This window comes from Haliaeetus leucocephalus, unplaced genomic scaffold (assembly GCF_000737465.1).
Source record: "Haliaeetus leucocephalus isolate CR32 unplaced genomic scaffold, Haliaeetus_leucocephalus-4.0 Scaffold840, whole genome shotgun sequence".
NCBI classification, from domain to species: domain Eukaryota; kingdom Metazoa; phylum Chordata; class Aves; order Accipitriformes; family Accipitridae; genus Haliaeetus; species Haliaeetus leucocephalus.
In genome coordinates, this window is record NW_010973276.1 from 2985125 (window position 1) to 3003747 (window position 18623).

At 37.2% G+C, this 18623-nt stretch overlaps 1 protein-coding gene across 3 annotated transcripts in view; it reads left to right on the forward strand.

Annotated features, from left to right (window-relative positions):
• Window positions 1–18623, forward strand: part of CLIP1 (CAP-GLY domain containing linker protein 1) — a 60485-nt gene that overhangs the window by 4063 nt on the left and 37799 nt on the right. For all 3 annotated transcript variants that reach the window (XM_010582164.1, XM_010582163.1, XM_010582165.1), the window contains exons 3-7: window positions 10683–10807; window positions 11889–12105; window positions 15288–15485; window positions 15861–15964; window positions 18158–18218. In XM_010582164.1, the coding sequence (XP_010580466.1) occupies window positions 10683–10807; window positions 11889–12105; window positions 15288–15485; window positions 15861–15964; window positions 18158–18218 (705 nt within the window). The remainder of the gene's footprint in view (window positions 1–10682; window positions 10808–11888; window positions 12106–15287; window positions 15486–15860; window positions 15965–18157; window positions 18219–18623) is intronic.

Here is an 18623-nt window from a genome sequence, read left to right on the forward strand (position 1 = left end):
CAACTGGCTGTTTTTGGATGATACCTTCTGCAAAAAAGGCAAAATCGTATGGCTTTTCTTTTCCTGCCCAATCTGGATTATCAAGAAACAAGAGGCCATTCTGACAACTGTTTAAATGCCAGAGAAGTGCGTTTACCAATTCACATCTCAGCTTGGCTTCTTTTTTAAATTACAGAAATGTAAATTTGACACAAGTTTGTTGAACCTGAAATATTGGGTTCAAAGCATTTCAGGTTTGATAAACTGACGTTTCCCAACAGCTAAGCTTTGCTGGAACATTTTTCAGTTCCTACTGAGATGTTAGTACTATTCCTTTATGTGAAAAGAAGCTGTCAACTCTTCACAGTTGCTTCTGCATTCTGTCACAGCAAACTACTGCGTCAGATGTTCATAGCCAGTGGTGTTGGGATGAGGTAGTTTGATTAAAGGCCGTACTTGCAAAGAAATCTTGGAAGAGATGATTAAAGCTGTAGTGCGTGGTCTGTATTGTTTTGTGTGGATAGAAAAAGTGTCTTAAGCTTCTTTTCTTATTCCTTTGATATCTACTTGTTTTACCAGTCTTTTTTGCACTTAAAGTTAGAAATTATTTAAGGCTACATGGTCCCATATGTACAGTCCCCCCAAACTTCTATGGGAGAACTGATGTCTTTAAAAAATACATAGATTTAATAATAAAGGAAGCTTCCAATGTATGTATCCCAGATTTATTTGGATACGAAGACAGGTGCCCTACAGGATCTTTCCTTAATTCAGGTAACATTAGGAAAAATAGTGGCTACATACAAACTAAGCGTTTGGGACACTCATTCTGCTTGTCAGAGAAAAAAAATTCCACCGCGAAAAACAAGTAGAGTTGTGAGGTGATCACCTATATATTCTCAAATGCAGGCTTGCTTAGAGTATCTCATGTGAGGTTGTGCTGAACAGTGCAATGGATGTGGAGATGGAAAGATGGAAAAGCAAGTAGGCTTGCTTTTTCAGGGGGCAGAAAACATCTTTTTCCAAAAGACCTTGTAGATTAAAAAAAAAAAAAGTTTGATTAACATCAAAACAGACAGACAGTGCTTCAAGGTACGTGATATGTCAGCTGAGTTGTGTTCCTGTGGATGCCTGCAGAAAAATACTTGTAGATTTGCTGCAACAGTCAGCTACAACTTTTTTCTTTCCCCCCACCCTCAATTTGAAGAAGACATGTTCCAGGCCATTAAATCGAGTTGTAAACATCAGAAAAATAGCTCATGGTAGACATCAATGTCTGTAAGGGAAATATAATAATCATGGAGAAATTCACATTGTCGTGTTTTCTTAGAAGTTCTCTTTCTTGAGATTCTGGAGGAGTCGAAGCAAATCAAAAGCATATTACACCAAGTGAAGTGAATACACGAGCTGAAGTACTATACCCCAAAATGGATGTTCCAGTGCAAAAGGAGAGGTCCTTTAGATTTCTGTAGTTTACTCCTTCTCAAAGACGATTAGGTTAAAACAGCAAGCAAGCCCTCTGCAATCTTGGACATCTCTGATAAAAAGTCTGTCTCCCTCAAATTCCGGTATGTCTGAACCATATTCAGCAAGCATGTACTTAATTGTGTAGTTGACTTGAAGCTGAGCAGTAATTTTCCTTTTGCTAACAAGTATTTGGAAATACTTCATGTTAATATGTGGCAATGTTGAAAATATAGGGAGATAAAGTACATATTTAAAAGAATTGTGGTTTCTGATATTTAACTCATTATTCAGCTTTTCATTTGTTGCATTGATGTATAACTTTTACTGGAAGAAAATAATATAGCTAAACCAAAGAAAAAATTATTAATGTGAAGAGTAATTCAAATAGCTCTGTATTAACCATAATTTCCATTCTTAACATCTGAAGTATGTTCTGGAATCTGGATATGGTTTAGTTGTTAGAGAGAGGACACTAACTCTGGGCAGCCTGATCTCGTATTAGGGGATTGCTGTAAAGTAGGAAGTGTTGATGTGGGAATCTGCATTTCCCTCATTGCACTCATCCAGCCTTTACTGGGTTAATGACAGAGTGCAAGGTCTTTAACACAACTGTAGTTGATTTGCCTGCTGAAAATTAGGCTACAGCTTCAGCATTTTGAACCTTGTATGAATAAGAATTCCTATGCAAAAAATGATCCCTTCTTGTGCCACTGGAAGAAGTGTTGTCGCTACATACTAAACCAGATGGGGAAAGAATAACTGAAAATTAATTCAGAAAACAAATTACTTTCAGGCTAAGCCAGTTTCTGTTTCCTGTTTGAGTTGCAGCAAGAGAACCTGTTTGCCCTGGTATTGCAAACACTCACGATTTCTTAAGAGCCCAATGCCAAGTTGATTTAAAAAACCAACCAAACAAACAAAAACACCCGAACTAACCAACCGAAAAAATCCACCTTTTTTAAATAAAAGGGGGAAACCTGTTTTGTGTGACAACCGTTGCACGTACCAAAAGTTGAAGCAGCTTTGAGAGCATCTTAGGCTTTTTCCTGGATGGACCAGATGCTGTATTTTAAATAAATAAAAAAAATCTTATCAACCTAAGGGGCCTTAACCTTCTCAAGGGATTAAAGTGCTTTCATTCATTTAACCAGTTACAGCTTCATCATGGTCTGCCAAATCTGATGCTTCTGGAGCTGAGCTGTAAAGCTGTAACTTGGGCCTCTGTCCATATGTTCACAAAAGGTCGCAAACTAGATTTACAGTCATATCCTGATGTGGCCTTTTTGCAAAGTTATTCTCTATGCAGAAGTAATGTGTAATTTCTTCTTTTTGTCTGTTTCACAGTGCTTACTGTAGGTGCACTTCTTGCTTCATTGTTTCTTACTGAGTTCTTTAGTGATGTAATAGGCAAAGACTGATAGGAGATTATTGTCAGATTTGTTTCCACTCATGTAACCTATCTTCAAGTAAACATGATGTAAGGATGTCAACTGATTAAATTCCAGGGCTCTTAAAAGCAACGAAGGGGAAGAAAACTTCACATGTAGAGATAAGTTTCTCCCTTTAGAAGTAATCCTGTATCGTCCATGTGGTACTTTTAAGTTTTCCATTTTCTAGTTTCTGTAACATTCTTAATAGAAAATGCACTTCTGAGTTTAGTCTGTTTAAAAATCTATAATAGTCAGTATTTAACTGTTAGGAAAAACAAATATTAATTGGCATTGTTACAGTTAAAGCAATGCAAAAATATCTTGCCACAATGCATATGAGGATAGAAAAGGAAGAAAAATTTGGAAGTTGAGAACATGCAATTTTTGTGTGCTCTGCTGGGGCTGTCATCTCCTGAGCCTCGTTTACTGTAACTGCAAATGTACCACAATATTTAACTGCTCAGTCGCGCTTTTGCTTTATCCTTAAGCTGAGTTGACTGTAAGGTATTTTGATGGCTTTGTCATGTTAAGTCAAGGATGAAAGTAATTCTTATATTTATGTATGTATATTTAGACATAGTATTTTGGGTACTGTAAAGTATAATGTAGATGAGTTTGCAAAGTGGTTGCCACAGCATGAAATATGAGAATATAGCTGAAGGATAGAGGGTATCTAGAGGCTTTGTCTGTAATTCATTATCTAGGCTATTTTCTCTGTGCAAACTGCAGCTTTCTTTTAATGTTACTTTTAAGCATTTTTCAGGACATAATGTTACCTATCTGCTCACAGATAAATAAGATGTTAAATTTATCTTAATGCAGCAAGGTATGAGTTGTGTCTGAGTCATTTTGTTTTGGCAAGTCCTTGTTTAACTTAAAATTGCGTGTGAGTTACTGGGATATAATGGTAGCAGTAGAGGCTTTGTTAATAGTTTGTTCATGCAAGGGGTGTTTTGTGCTTGTGTGTGTGTGTGTGGACTCCCTGTGTCCCTTCCCCTGCCTTCCCAAGGGGTGTGATAGCCAGGAACATGTTGTCCTTGTTCATTTCAACACAGGATAAGCGAAAGAACAATTTATTTATTTATTATTTTAGTCTTCGCCTTTGCTTCTTTTGTGGTGGCAAATTCTGATGTGGCTTTTGTAGTATGGAATTGCTGTTAGGTTTTTTTTTTTTTATTGCTTCCTTTTGACTGAATGAGTTGATTGAATGAATTGAATGTCAGTAGCACATAGTTTTTAATTATTAAACTATTTTCTTCTGCAAGTGTGATAGCATTGTGTCTGTGTGTCTGTTGCATATATTAGCTCTTTTGCCCACTTTGGCCTTGCTTTTGAACCTGCTAGTCAACTGCAACAAAATTGGGTAGAAGTGTAGAGGTTTCAAAGATAAGTTCTTAACAAGTTTCATGGAAACAGATATGCCCAATGGAAGGTAGAGAACCTAACCACCGATTTTGGAAAAGCTGCAATTTGCCTTCACAGATACTTGCACATCAGAGAATCCACATGATCAAGGTCTTGTCTAAATACTGTTTGTTCCCATCAATAGAAATAGCTGTAGTCACTCTTGCATTTTTAGATTGCAAAGTCACTCGACCATCGTATCCAATGCCACAGGAAAACTGACATCATTAATCCTGCTATTCACAGGATTGCTGGTTTGAAAAATCTGAATTAGGGAGGCAGGTTTAAAGTTTAGCAGATACTCTAGCACTCTTCCAGTCATGCCTTGATCAAGAGTTGGATGTTATGCAGATATTTCTAAAAGGAAATAGGATAATCTGAAGCTAGACTGTCTAATATCAGGAAGAAAAAGACAGGCAAAAACTAACAGAGGAACCAGATGTTGACAAACTAAAACATGGCAGTTTTGTCAAACATGTTTTATTTCCTGCTGTGAAACTATAGATTTAATGAATAAAACTCTGTTCTGTGGTGGGATTTTTTTTTTTTTTTAATTTTTAATACTATCTAACAGTCTAACTTCAAAATTAGATTGGACTTCATTGATATATTTAAGAACTGGGTGGTGGATGCCAAACACCCACTCCCACACTCCCCCAAAAAGTGGCTTGCTTGGTACCACCATTGGATATGGTCACTAGTGTGGTTTTTCTTTGAGCTAATCTGGTGCTTTGATCCATGCTCTGGAAGTAATTGTAAATCATTCCAGATGAAATCTCCAGATAGTCAGAGGGGTAAATAACAACATACATGGAGCAGTCCAGGGGCACTTGTTCTTTCATCTCCAGCAGGCCAAGCTGTTGGTTGCATTTTGCATTCAATGGCAGAGTTTATAAGCCAAAAAATAAGAACACAAGCTGTGTTACAGCTGTGGGCAGCTGTCTACTGGAGAGAGTAGTGACTGAAGAAGATCCAGGAGCTAAAGGTACTGAAGAGGAGTTCATGGGTTGATACGGCAGAAGGACCAATGAAAATACATGATGCTCTAAGTGGTGCTAACCATGCTTTTGGTCAGTACTCAAATACTGTTTATAGTTATTTGAAAAGCCCATTGGAAACATTGGCAAGAATTCAGAACACAACTGCAAAATCACTCAAGCAAGAGAAAATATCTTGCAATAAAAGATTTGAAGAACTCAATCCGTTTCATTTACGAAGGGAAAAAATGAGGTGTCTTGCTTAAAACATGTGTGTTCCTGCATGGTGAATGCCAGTTGCTGAAGAGCTCTATAATCTTCCAAATAAAAGCATAATGAGAGTCAGTGGCTAGAAGCCACAAATTTGTTTTATTTCAAATTTAAATACGTTTCTAACAGTGGAGTGATTAACTATGAAAATAGACTGTCAGTAGAAGCATGTTTTCTGATGGATATCAGCTCTGATCTAAAAACATCAACACATGCAGCTTAGCTGAGTACAGTTACAGGGTTAATTACAGATGTAACTGGGTGAAATGTAAAGACCTGTTTCAGGAGAGCCAGAGGAGATGGTCTAATGGTTCCCTCTGCCCTTGAATGGGTGAACAATCAATTAAATACAATTGCTTTTGCCAGCTGGAAATGGTTCCTCTAAATTTTGAGAAACAAGAGAAAGAAGATTCTGATTAGATCCCAGGTTTTTCAAAGGCCATATTTGTTTGGATGTTTTTTGCTTTTTCAAGTGTTGTGTATTATGAGTGCAAATGGGTGAAAATGCCCAGTCTGTGTGACAAACACAGAAATACCCAAGCAATGCTTTGCAAGAGTCACTATAAATAAGTGCTCAGGCAGAAAGGGAGACAGAGCAATTGTTATTCATCTTTTAACTCTGCTCAGTTGGTCTGAGTAAGTGATACTGTTACAGTGACAGTTTGACAGGGGCTGTCCTCTTTTCAGAGAGATCTGTATTTTTCAATGAATACTGTTTCAATAGCAGTCTCATTTTTTTAGACCATCTCTTTTTTTCCTGGATTACACTGTTTTATTTGTTTTCTGCTTCTACTTATCTTTGGAAATGCAGTTCTACAAAGGTTCTCACAAAGTTTGACGTGCTCATCCCGATGTGCTTTCATCAGGAAGTTTTTAACTGCTTCAGGTTTACAAACCCATTTTGCTACTTTGCATTGCAGCAAATTAATGTAGGTTTAGTTATAATTTGATAAATGGAATTTAATCACTTTTCCCATGTGTTTGACATAACACTAGTGAATTCGAAGCAAATTTCCTCACCCCACAATGACCTGTAGCCTAACCTAGATTCTCTGGCCTATTATTACTTTATATTTTACAGCTTGATTGTATTGAGTGTGGTAACTGACTACAAAAAGGTCTGACAGTTCTTTTCCCTGATCTATTATTTAGTGACCTGCCTTAGCATGGATGAAGGTCATGGAAAACTGTCTTTGTGGTAGTGATGCCCCATTTTTCCATACAACTTTTAGAAACTTTTTAATAAACTTTTTTTCCTGTTTCTTTTAGAAATGGCTTTTTTTCTTTTTAGTCCTTCATGCACTACTGGGAAGTAGATCTGCTGGCAAATGCAACTAGTTTTTTGAGTTGGGTTTTTTTACATTTTTTGCTATAATTCTTATAATTAAAATTTTTAATAATTTTTCTAATAAATGCTATAATTCTGTAGGTACCAATTCTTTTTTCATAGTGATATATACAGTTTAGTGTAATCATGTCTTAAACTTTTTTTGCCCTTTAGACCACTAAGTGTAAGTCTGTATATGTACAGCAACTTTGATGCATAGAAAAGCCTTTACCATACTATGTTGTACAGTAGCACCTCACATTGTACTACCAAGGGAATAAGTGATTATTTTATTAGATGCTTTCAAGGTAGGTGTGTTGTCACATGCAGAGTACTTAATTGCAGCTGGAGATAAATATATTGTTTGAGGCAGATGTCTGTGAATGATTGGAAGTCTTCAGTATATTCAGGCTTTATAGAGCAATGCTGACCCTGTCTTTAAAGCTGAAGACTTAGCAGGCTTTTTCTTGAAACAGAGCTAAACTGCATATATAGACCTTCGTTGATGCCTCAGTGTACTCTGATTCCTACTACTGGTAAGGATACACATTTCAATATTCGCAGAAAGCAGAAATGTAGTAGCCGGTTATTCAAAGAAGCTTGACTAGGTTTGGAAAAAAACAAAAATTCTTTGGCATTCTTCCCTGCATCTTGTTTTAAAATAACCCTGGTACCATGGTTACAAGACTAGTCACATTGCTGTTTCTCTTGGGGATCTCGTGTTGTGCATCTTCATATGTTCTTGGGATATGAATTCCTCCATTTGCTCACTCCTACTGGGCCTTGGGTTGCAATCCCATGCAGATACACTGTATGTGATTGCTGTAGCAGGTCCAATGGGCACTGGTCATTGCCAAAGCTTTTCTACTGGATTGTGTCTCCTGGTTTGTGATTTGGATGCAATGTCTTCAAAATAAATGCCATACATTTTTTACTTAAATATGGAAGATGAGCAGGGCCAAGGTATGAAACAAAAAGGAATGAATATTCTGCACCCAAGTTTAATATGTATTATCCTGGAGCTAGCATTACTTACCTAGAGGTTTATTTACAGTTTGAGTTGGGGGGAAGAGATTGCAAGAGTTTTTCCTGTCTCTGGGAGTCTTTGCATGTAGTCATCCTTTCCCACTACCCAGCTTCAGATAGCTCTTATCTTGCTTACCCCACATACCTTCCTATGGAAAGGTTTTGTGTGGTGTGTGTTTTGGTAATTGACTTGGGTTTTTTGGTTTTGTTTTGTTGTTGTTTTTTTTAAAAAAATAAACAACATAACTATGCAAAACAACCACCGCTCCACAAAACTGCAATAAAATTCCTTGGCCTGGCTAAACAGTTCTGTAAAGGGAGCTGAGGAATCCCTCTGTGCAACCACAAACCTGACTATTGTCTTTGAAGGAATGCTCCTTATCTAGGCTATTGTTCTAGCTTTCCTGTCTAATTTCTTTAATGGGTTTTTTACAGCCTTTTTTGATTTAACCCTGTTTATTCAGGCAGACAACAGTACAAAATTCAGTAGGGAAACAGAACACACGGAACTAAATAGTCTTTTCACCTACAGATATCTTCCAAATTTATCTTTAAAAAAAAAAAACCCCCCCCCCCCCCCCCAAACTGGCTAGAAAAGGAATAAGGAGGACAACTTGGAAGACCTAGTATGGACTGATAGCACAGACACGTGCATGTTTTTCTCTCACACTGCTCAGTTAAATTTTAGTGTTTGTATTTAGGTTAATTATATTTATCTTCTAGAAAAAGTAGATCATGTCTGAGGGTGGATAACGTGTTGACTTAAAGGATAGTTCTTCCCAGGAAATACTTCTAACAAATGTTGTATATTCCCTCTTCACCACTGTGCCACAGAGATCTGGATTCCATGTGTCTCTTTCGGCTGGTTACGATTCTTTTTTTTTTCTGAGACAATAGTTGTGCTTGTTTTTTGAGGGGGGAAGTTTGTCTGTTCTCTGCCAAGAACACCAAATACCAAACCTTCTACTAGATACTATATTAGGCTGAGTCATGATAACTGTAAACTTTGTGTATTTTTATTCCATGAAGAGTAATAATTTGCTACAGTGTCACTTAAAGCAAGATAAAAGGTGATCTGCAGATCAGACGTTGTTTCAAGACTGCCTCTAATGAGACCGGTGAAGGAGGCTGCCACCTTAAATATGGACGAAAGATGTCTCTGTCAGCTTTCTTATTTTAGTAATATCAAAAGAGGTTAATTATTCTTCCCTGAATTTCTGAGGTTAGTGTAGATTATGATTTTTTTTTTGTTTTTTTCTCGGCAGCTGAAGCCTTGTATTGCTAACAGAGCTGTCGGCTCTGGGAAGTTGGTGAGCCAGAAGCTAGAGCACAAACGTGTGTGGCAGCTACTGCGCACTAACTTAGTACTTTGTGGACACTTAGTGCTCTCATGCAAGATAATGTCCTCCATTCCTAGATTCCTCACAGTTAACCTCGTGTGAACACTTCCCAAATGTATTAATATGAATTATCTAACGTACTGTGATCCTGCACCTTAATTTATGGCACAAGGAGCTTGTTCTCTAGTTATCCTGGAAAGTTCCCCCCAGGAAATAGAATGTGTAATGTAAAAATTATATGAAATCCTAATTTACTTTTTAGTATATAAAAAGGAAAATTACAGTCTTTGTGTTAGCAGGTTACATCCAAGCTCTCTGCCAAGGCTACAAAATATTCCTCATTGTGTTACATGTGCTGGAAAACACAAGTGGGAAAAAAAACCCCAATGGCCCTGAAAATGTCCATGTTGAATTCAGTGAATCTCTTGAAGAGATTCACTAACATTTGCTTGTTTTCATAATGCGAGATACAGGCTGAACAGATTTGCACACAAATAGGACACAACATATTGTTATTCTGACCTGTGAGAATCCTGCAGTTCTGGCTTGTGGCCCTTCTTGGCAAGTGTCAGCCACACTGAACACCTTTTGCTTCTTCACTTAATTTAATTCTTCCTTCCCCTGGGCATTATGAAAAGCTGTATCTTGCAGACATTGCAAGTAATTGGAATGGCTGCAAATACTTAATATTATAAGTTTGAGAACAACTGATTTCTGGTCTTCCACTTAGGAGTGGTTTTTTGGTTGTAGTTTGGTTGGTTGGTTTGTTGGGTTTTTTCAAGTGAAGGTAAAAAAATGATTCTTCCCTCCCCAAGAATTCAAATAGCTGTTTGCATCTACAGTTTTGCAAAGTGCTGTGCATCATGCTTTATATCAGTCTTTTAAATGCAAGAGGGCTGTACTATTGTAGTTTATCTGAACTATTCCTTAGAGAAAATATGAAAGACTTTTTTCTCATTTCATTTCTTTTTCTTTTCCTCACAGAATTAGAATAAGAAATAAACGGTTTTTAGGAATCCTTATTTGCTGTTAGAAATTTGAGTGAAACAATAGTACCAATCTATTGCATTCAGTACACTGGTTATACTGAGTCGTCTTAAATGTCTTTTTAATCTTACAGCCATATCAAGTCACCTAATAGAATTGTGGACTTCAGTCATGACAAAATTCCTGAATACCAAATTGGACAGAACTAAATGCTAGGGAAGTGATTTTTGGTTTGGGTTTGGTGGTTTGGGGGTTTTTTTTGTTTTTTTTCTCTCTCTCTGTAAACAATTTGGATGTAAAGATCTGTTCAACATTAAAACAAACTTATAGGCAAAGAAAGAATATGCAGCTTGAAATAAGAACTGGTCACATCATTAATGTGCTTTGTGAACATGATTATACTGAACGCTTTTTCATTATGTGGTATTTTAATTTAGAAATGCAGTAAATGCAGTTGTGTGTCTTAATGCTTTAGGTTGGTGGAACAAAAGCTGGAGTTGTGCGTTTCTTGGGAGAAACTGACTTTGCTAAAGGAGAATGGTGTGGAGTAGAACTGGATGAACCTCTGGGAAAGAATGATGGAGCTGTTGCTGGAACAAGGTTAGTCTATCATTGGATAGCAGCCATCTTAAAGATTTTGCTTTTTTAATATTTTACATGAAACTTTATATCAAGGGAGGGAGGTAGACCGTAAACCTGACTGTCTGCTGATGGTGTGGGGGGATTGTTAGAAGCTGATTTGAATATATGACGCCTACACGTATCTGAAACTCTGCATCGACCCCACATTCATGGGATTAGTTGATGTCTCCTACTTCCATGTGAGTTTTATTCATAGACTGGTAATGGAAAACACAATTTCCTGCTTTTTGAATGTCTGCTCTGCTTGGTTTCTCAGCTTGGAATGAATGCTCAGTTAAGAAAATATCTCTGGGTATTTAATAGCTGAAATTAAGGAAAATCTTCCAGGATTACAGGAACTGAAAGCTCCTATACCAATAGTTGCCTCATTGTAAAGGTTGGGAATGGTATTAGCTGCTTCCTCCAATAAGTCACACTTAGAAAGCATTAATCCACATGACAATTTAACTTTCCTTCTCATTCGGTATAAGGAACAGTCCTTTAACTCATCAAAAAGAGGTTTTACAAGGATGGTGCCACCTTAACATAGGTGATCACAACTTAAAATTTCAAGTGGATTTTGTTTATGTATAACCAAAGATATGTGTTCTGTATAATCAAATATGCATACATTTATAGGTAGGTATGTAATAAAATATAAAACTACTTGATTTAATTAAAATCTTATTTTTATTTTTAACTCGCTGCTATCACATTTGTTGTTGGCAGCTCAGAGGAATGTATCTAAGAGGAAAGCTATGCATGTTAAACTTTGAATCTGAATGGAATTTTTAGGAAACAGAGCTCTAGCTCAAGAGTTTATTCTGAATTTCTGAAGTCTGATATAATCAGGCTGTTTCAGCCTCTCAAAGTCCCCTTTCCAAATCTAGTGTTAAAAAAAAAATTGCAGTCTAATATAGATTAGCTTGTCATCAGCTGTTACCCTGTCCTTTAATACTTTTAGACTATTGATCTAGCATTTTTTGTGAAGCCTTACTGTGTATCTGAAAAGACAGAAGTTAATTTAGTACTCTCATCTGTCTGCTTTGCTTTTTTAAAGGTATTTTCAGTGTCAGCCAAAATATGGTTTGTTTGCTCCAGTCCACAAAGTTACGAAGATTGGATTCCCATCAACCACACCAGCAAAAGCAAAGACAACTGTGCGAAAAGTGATTGCAACTCCCACAGCCCTGAAACGTAGTCCAAGTGCATCTTCCCTGAGCTCTCTCAGTTCTGTGGCATCTTCAGTAAGCAGCAAGCCAAGCCGTACAGGACTAGTAAGCTTCTTTTTCTATTGCATGCTTTACATTCCCAAGCAGGAATCCACGTGGTACTTCCCTGTGGTCTACTTGCATAAATTGAGAATAGAACAGATCTTGGGCAGAGCACAATATACATTTAATTGTGCTCTCTTTTTCATTCAAAGCATGCATGAAGGAAGGAAATCTTGACTAGCCCTGAAGAGTAGCAGAATATTTGAATGTTTAAGTTTACACAGTTAATTCAGGCTAACTGAGTTATTGCAATAAGAAAGGGGCTTGTGATGCCAACAAACTGAAAAGGCATCAGTGTTCTCTGACTGGAATCTCCATTTAGTTGCTCGTTTTCCTAGCACTACCTCTGTCATATGGGGTTTGTGTTTGAGGATTTGGTATGCACTAAAGCTTCCATAGATCAAACTTGTTTTATTAAGCAGGAAGCTTCAAATTGTCTAAAATGTAGAAGGCTTTCTTTTACTGTTAAAGAGATGAGTCAGCTGAGAAATACAGAAGTAGCAATTGTCAAGTCTTTGCTGACAAGAAGCCTCTTTCTTTTATTTTAGTTTTGGTTTTAATCCTATGAATTCATAAAGGCTAAATGTTGCAAAGTACAGTGGCTCAGGTGAATTCTAACACAGTACTAATTCCACCTAATACACTTACTATGGATTCTTGTAAAGTTGCTCTGTTACATAAGTGTCCTAATCTTGGGTTGCAGCAGTAAAATGGAAATCTTCAGGGAAAGCTGAATTTTAAAAAGTCTCTCTTTTAAGGCAATTAAAAGCATAGAAATAATTGGTTTTTCTCCACAGTCACCCTAGATTTTTCCTTTTTTTAAACCAAAGTACATAAATACATCTAATTAGAAAGAGATCACTCCCACTGATCTGGAACTGGTTAGCTGGCATACTGTCCCACTGACCAGCAGGTGCAGATGACTTACCATAGTCCTTCAAAACTGAAGCAGATTACAAGTGAACAGAGGTCAACAGTTGGTCAGGGCAGCAGGGTTAATACCTTATCACAAAAAGCGTAAGGGATTTTTATTTGGCACAAACAGTGGGACTTTATTACTTAATCCATTCTGGAAGTTGCACTTCTAGCTGCAGAGTGCCCCCTAGTTTGAAATCGGTGCACTGACATGCGGTGCTACTTCAGGTTCAGGGCAGAACTCATGAGCTGGTGGTGGAAGCATTAATATGGACCTCTACATTTTATTCCATATGCTATGATATTCTAAGCAACAAGAGAATACAGTTACACTTTGTAAATTTCTACAATATATTTTCTTATTTTGCCCTCTGTGTTGTGACCCAGGGCTTTTGCATGTTTTGGGCCATAAAATACAAAGCTTCTGTAATCCATTTTTTCTAGAATTAAAATTCGAGCTTTCTTCCAACTCTCTTTCTTGGGCAATGTGAGCATTTGGTTGCCATCCAAGTTAAAAGAACTGTTAAAACAATTGTGACACTTCTTTAAAAGTTAAGCTGCTGAAGACACAGTATTTCCTGAAATCAGTTTTGACACAGCAGACTTTTATTGCTCCAGTTTCTAGGAAAATTATAACTAAACTGGAAATTGCTGGGCTCCTACGTTAGTAGTCTGAATTATTCAAGCCTGTTGCTGTTTTCTTCTTCCTGTGTAAGAAAAGCAACTGTCAAAGTAGGTGATCTAATGATTTAAGAGGACTGCCTGTTGCAATTTGTATTTATTGCCCAGTCTAAACAAAGTTGATGTTTCTCTGGATTCTTTTGGATTTCTTTTGGAATCAGGAGTGAAGTCAAGTTTGATTCGAAGAGCTAGAATTGTTAAAAAGCAATACGTTCTGGAATGAGATATCTTCTTGAAACTGAGAGGATCTGAAACAACTAATCTAAGCATCAAAGTGAATGATGGTTTATTCTGTCTCATACCTTTTGAGTCACTTGATACAGCATTTGCAAGGGATTGTAGACACATCATTCAAGGCTGTGGGTAGACAAGTTAGTAAGATTGTGTAGCAATCATGGTAACAGTAGGGGAAGTGTATATTTGTGATGACAGGAGAATATGTCCATGTTATGCTTTCTGTTGGGGATGTTGTCCAATGCCAGAATTCCAGGCTGTATATGGCAACTATTGTTCAACATTTTGATCTCTGAAAGGATCATGGAAGAAACACGCTACTATTCTTGTGCAATACTATTAGACAGAGCTAAAGGTTAATGTACAGAAGAGCAAGCCTTTGTTTATTGTTTTTTGGTTTAAGTAAGGCTTTAGTTAAGATGTCATTCTCATTAATACTTAGACATTTCTGAGCTGTTACGCATAAAGTCGGTTTTTATAAGCTGTATCAGATTTTTTTCGTTTAGTTTTTGCTGTTTTCACAACTCTTGTCCACTTTTATTACATAATTTCAGTTTATTTACTTTCCCTTCTAGCTCAAAAACTCTTGAGAAAGTAGAAGACAGGGCCATGCTGAATTTTCACTGACACTGGTTCCATTCAGTGGAGCAGAGATCATGCAAGGTCAAGGAAAACCCTAAGGGTTCATTTTAGCTATAGTTTTCCAGACTGATTCATTTTTACTTCTATTCTTTAAGTTTAGTCTTTCAGATTTTTTTCCAGAAGTAATTTAATTCCAAGTGATTTATGTTTTAATCAGATATTAATTGTTCTTGTTCACAAGTTTTTACCTGGAAGGCTGGCTTTTTAGGTCAAGGTAAATGCTTTTCATCCTCGATGTCTTATTGCCATAGTAGAGGTGCAAAATGCTAGTTGGAGTTCCAAAAGCATTTGATAGAGCATTTGGAAATGTTATGCTGTTGCTGGTGACCCAAGATGATGACTTTGTAACTAGAGGCACAATGTTTTTAACTTGCTAAAAGTCTGTCTTTCTTTTTTTGATGCAAAAAGATGCTTAGAAACATGAGCTAGCCTTTGTGTGAGTCTACTAAGCACACCTTCAGCTGAGGCTAGCCTTTTGTTTTCACTTCAACCTTTCTGTCTCCTACACACTACCTGCTGATTGCTACAAAGCAGTCTTATTACACGTATATAGCCATTGTTAAATTCTAGAAAATAAAGTAATTTAAATGTAAAAGGAGAGGGTACAGTAGGTCACAGAAAGCATTTGCTTGACTAACCCAATGTTTGTAGAGTCTGGAGATATCCCTTGTTTTCACTTGATACAGAATGATTTTTTAACTTACTTTGTGAAGTTGACAGAAACATCCTCCCGGTATGCAAGAAAAATTTCTGGTACCACAGCCCTACAGGAGGCACTGAAAGAGAAGCAGCAACACATTGAACAGCTCCTGGCAGAAAGGGACCTGGAGAGGGCAGAAGTTGCAAAAGCAACCAGTCACGTAGGGGAAATAGAGCAGGAATTAGCACTTGTTCGCGATGGACATGATCGGGTAAGAGTGGTGTTGCTGTTCTTAAAATAGAGGCTTTAAGACAATTGACTTAATTTCCAAAATTGTGTTCTCTTATTCAAAAGGCCTGGGAGTAAGAGATGGTGTTCTAAAACTAAAGTAGTCCATACCTATGAGATCTTCCTTGTGGGAGCTTTGGCTTGATGAGATAGCAAATCTATTTAATTTAACTAATTTTGGTTGAACTTCTCCACACATCTCAATAAGTGATGGTTTTCTTTTATTATATGCATATTTGAATATTATAACATTCCTGTGCCTTGGCCTATCACTTTACCAAATTGTGATTACTAAGGTATAGATACATAACTTGGAAAAAATTTCCAAGATTTTTTTCTTATTCTTCTTGCTAATTAGCATGTACTGGAGATGGAAGCAAAAATGGACCAGCTACGAGCTATGGTGGAGGCTGCTGATAGGGAGAAAGTGGAGCTTCTCAATCAGCTTGAGGAAGAGAAAAGGTAATTGAACACTGTCTTTATTAGTATAACTGTTAATAAACTTTCCATTAAAAGCAAATGCTGTGGTGACTTTGAAATATGAAACAAATTACAAATAATGCAGATAGGGATAATTATTATATAAAATCATATTGCAGTTTCTTAAAATTAATGCTAAAAATGAAACTCTTAAATTTGGGGAGGGAAAGGCAAAGAAAGTGGACTTTTTTTAGAAGCTGTAACTATTGCTTATAGTTTAATTTCATGCAACTCACTCCTTTTATAATTGCTTTCTGTTATGAAGGATTTTATTCCTACTTATATGAAATGAATGGATCATGCCTGATCTTGAAATACTCTTCTTCCACTTCAGAATGAAAATTTTTATAATCTCATTTCCTGACAGTGCTGGATTAAGAATTTACAGTTTAGTTCTCTTATGAATAATTTATTACTACTATTCATATGCTTCTAGGTAGGGTTTGTCTCTTACAGGAAGATCATCAAAGCCATTATTTTAATTGCCTTTTGTAACCACTTGAAGAAAGGAACTGAGATTACCAAATAGGTAAGGTGAGGTTAGGAAAGGCAATAATCTGGTAAATTGTTGGGACAAGATTGGGTGAGGAAATAATCTGATAGACTGTTTTGGTGGATTTGGAATGCTTTTGAAAAGTGAGAGTCTATTTAGAAACACATTGTGAGTCTGCTGTGTAGGCTTGTGTGTGTCCCTGAAATCAGTCAGGTGTCAACGTAAAACTAGAAATCAGACATGAGAAAATGCAGTGGTGGGGGGGTAATTCCTTTACAACTTTCATGCCGCCTTCTTATGGGACCCACTCTAACTGAATTTTCAGAACAAGCAGTAGAGTTAGGTCTGGAATTATTTGTTTATTTTCTATGAAAAAATGCAGTGGGTTTTTAAATTAAAAAAAAAAGGGGGGGGGGAAAGAAAAAAGAAAAAAAAATGAAAAAAAAAAAGAAAAAAAAGAAAAGGCAAGCAGCTTTGCAGCACCTCCGGTAGCCTGGCTGTGGACCTACTTTTGCTGAATGCCAGGTCAGTGGGGGGCTGTTTTACCGCAATCCTCCGTGGCCTTGAGCTCACCTTCAGCATGTTGCTAGGCAGCGTGGCAGTGCTGCTCTGCGCCTGCTACCCATTCACCGAAGTGACATCCTGCAGCCGGGAAAACATTTCACGGCTTCAGCGGTGCAATATTTCTCCTTCCTCCTAACCACTGTAGACTTATTTACTTTGAAAGTTCTCTGGAATATGTATTCAAGTCAGTCTCAGCAGTGACTTGAAGTCAAATAATCTTTAATCCTCTGTTTCCCAAAGCACGTTGGTGAGACCCACTTCCAGTAGTAAGTTCTTGCTGTCCTTTTATTTAGACATCCATCACTTGTAACTCCCTTTGATGCAATGATTTCTATGTTTGTCAGCCAAGCTGCAGGCACCAGCAACGTGTGTAATTCAAGGAAAGATGACATGCTTGTCTCTTCCTTCACAACATCTTAGTGTTGAAAGGATCAAGGGGAAAAGGAAGAGATCTGTCCCCCTGTTCACTGGGGTATACCAGACTCAGGGGAGGGAAGAAATAACTGCTTGCAAATTTTAAGTCAGACAGTAGCTTCTCACTTCGGTCTTCTCATTCAAAGACTCCTGTATGGGCAAGGCAAGTTAATGTTCTTGCTTGCGCTCCCATTCTGCATCTTGCGGTTCACGTTGACACCTAACACGTTTGTCTATGCTAGAGTTTTGATGCAAGTTGATGAGCACGCTTCTAGAAAGCCCATGAGTTTCTTGGATGTGTCCTAACTTTTGGACTGTTTCTTAGGTGAATGGTAGAACATGCAGAATGTGAGATCAAACTGTTCATTTAGGTCTCCTCTTTTGAGGACGTGCAGAAGGGTGAAAGAATGAGAGAATCAATGATGACTTAAAGGTTTTCTTTTTAACTCATCAGAAAATGCAACAAAATACTTCCTTTGTAGAGCTGCAGGAAGACTGATGCCTTACTTTGTCAGTGGGTGTGTCTTAAAGACAGCAGCTTTCCTGTTCTCTGATGCTTCCTGTGAGAGAATTCTCCTAAATGTTTCTTGCAATTTTCTGGTATGATGAGAATGATGTCGCTGTAGTTCTGATTTCCACCGAAATGTTAGCTTGAAAGCATTTTCTTTCAAAGTTATCTGAATTTTAATTAATTGTCCCCACAGGAAAGTTGAAGACCTTCAGTTCCGTGTGGAAGAAGAATCCATTACCAAAGGAGACCTAGAGGTAAAACATCTCCAGCTTTGTAAACAGGATATATAATAGGACACAGAAATGCTGTCAGTTCAGATTAAGTGTACTACTGTTCTCTAAAACAGAAAGGCAAGAATGGTTAATAGATGCAACACTGGTCCAAGCATATGTAAAGCACATGAAAGTGATTCCCAGTTCTGCAGTCCTGGAGTAAGCTAACAGTCCTGAAACTACAGGATTGCACCCTTAATTCAGTTACACACTTTAGCAAGGGTTGTACTGTGAAATGGCTGTAGTTGTTTAAAGTAATTAAATTAATTCATAGAAAACCCTACTTTTTGATACTTTACATTATATCTTACTAATGTTTCTGAAATTGCTTAAAAGTAACCACCAACAAAAAATCATTTCGAAGTTATGACATTGCAAGTTAATATT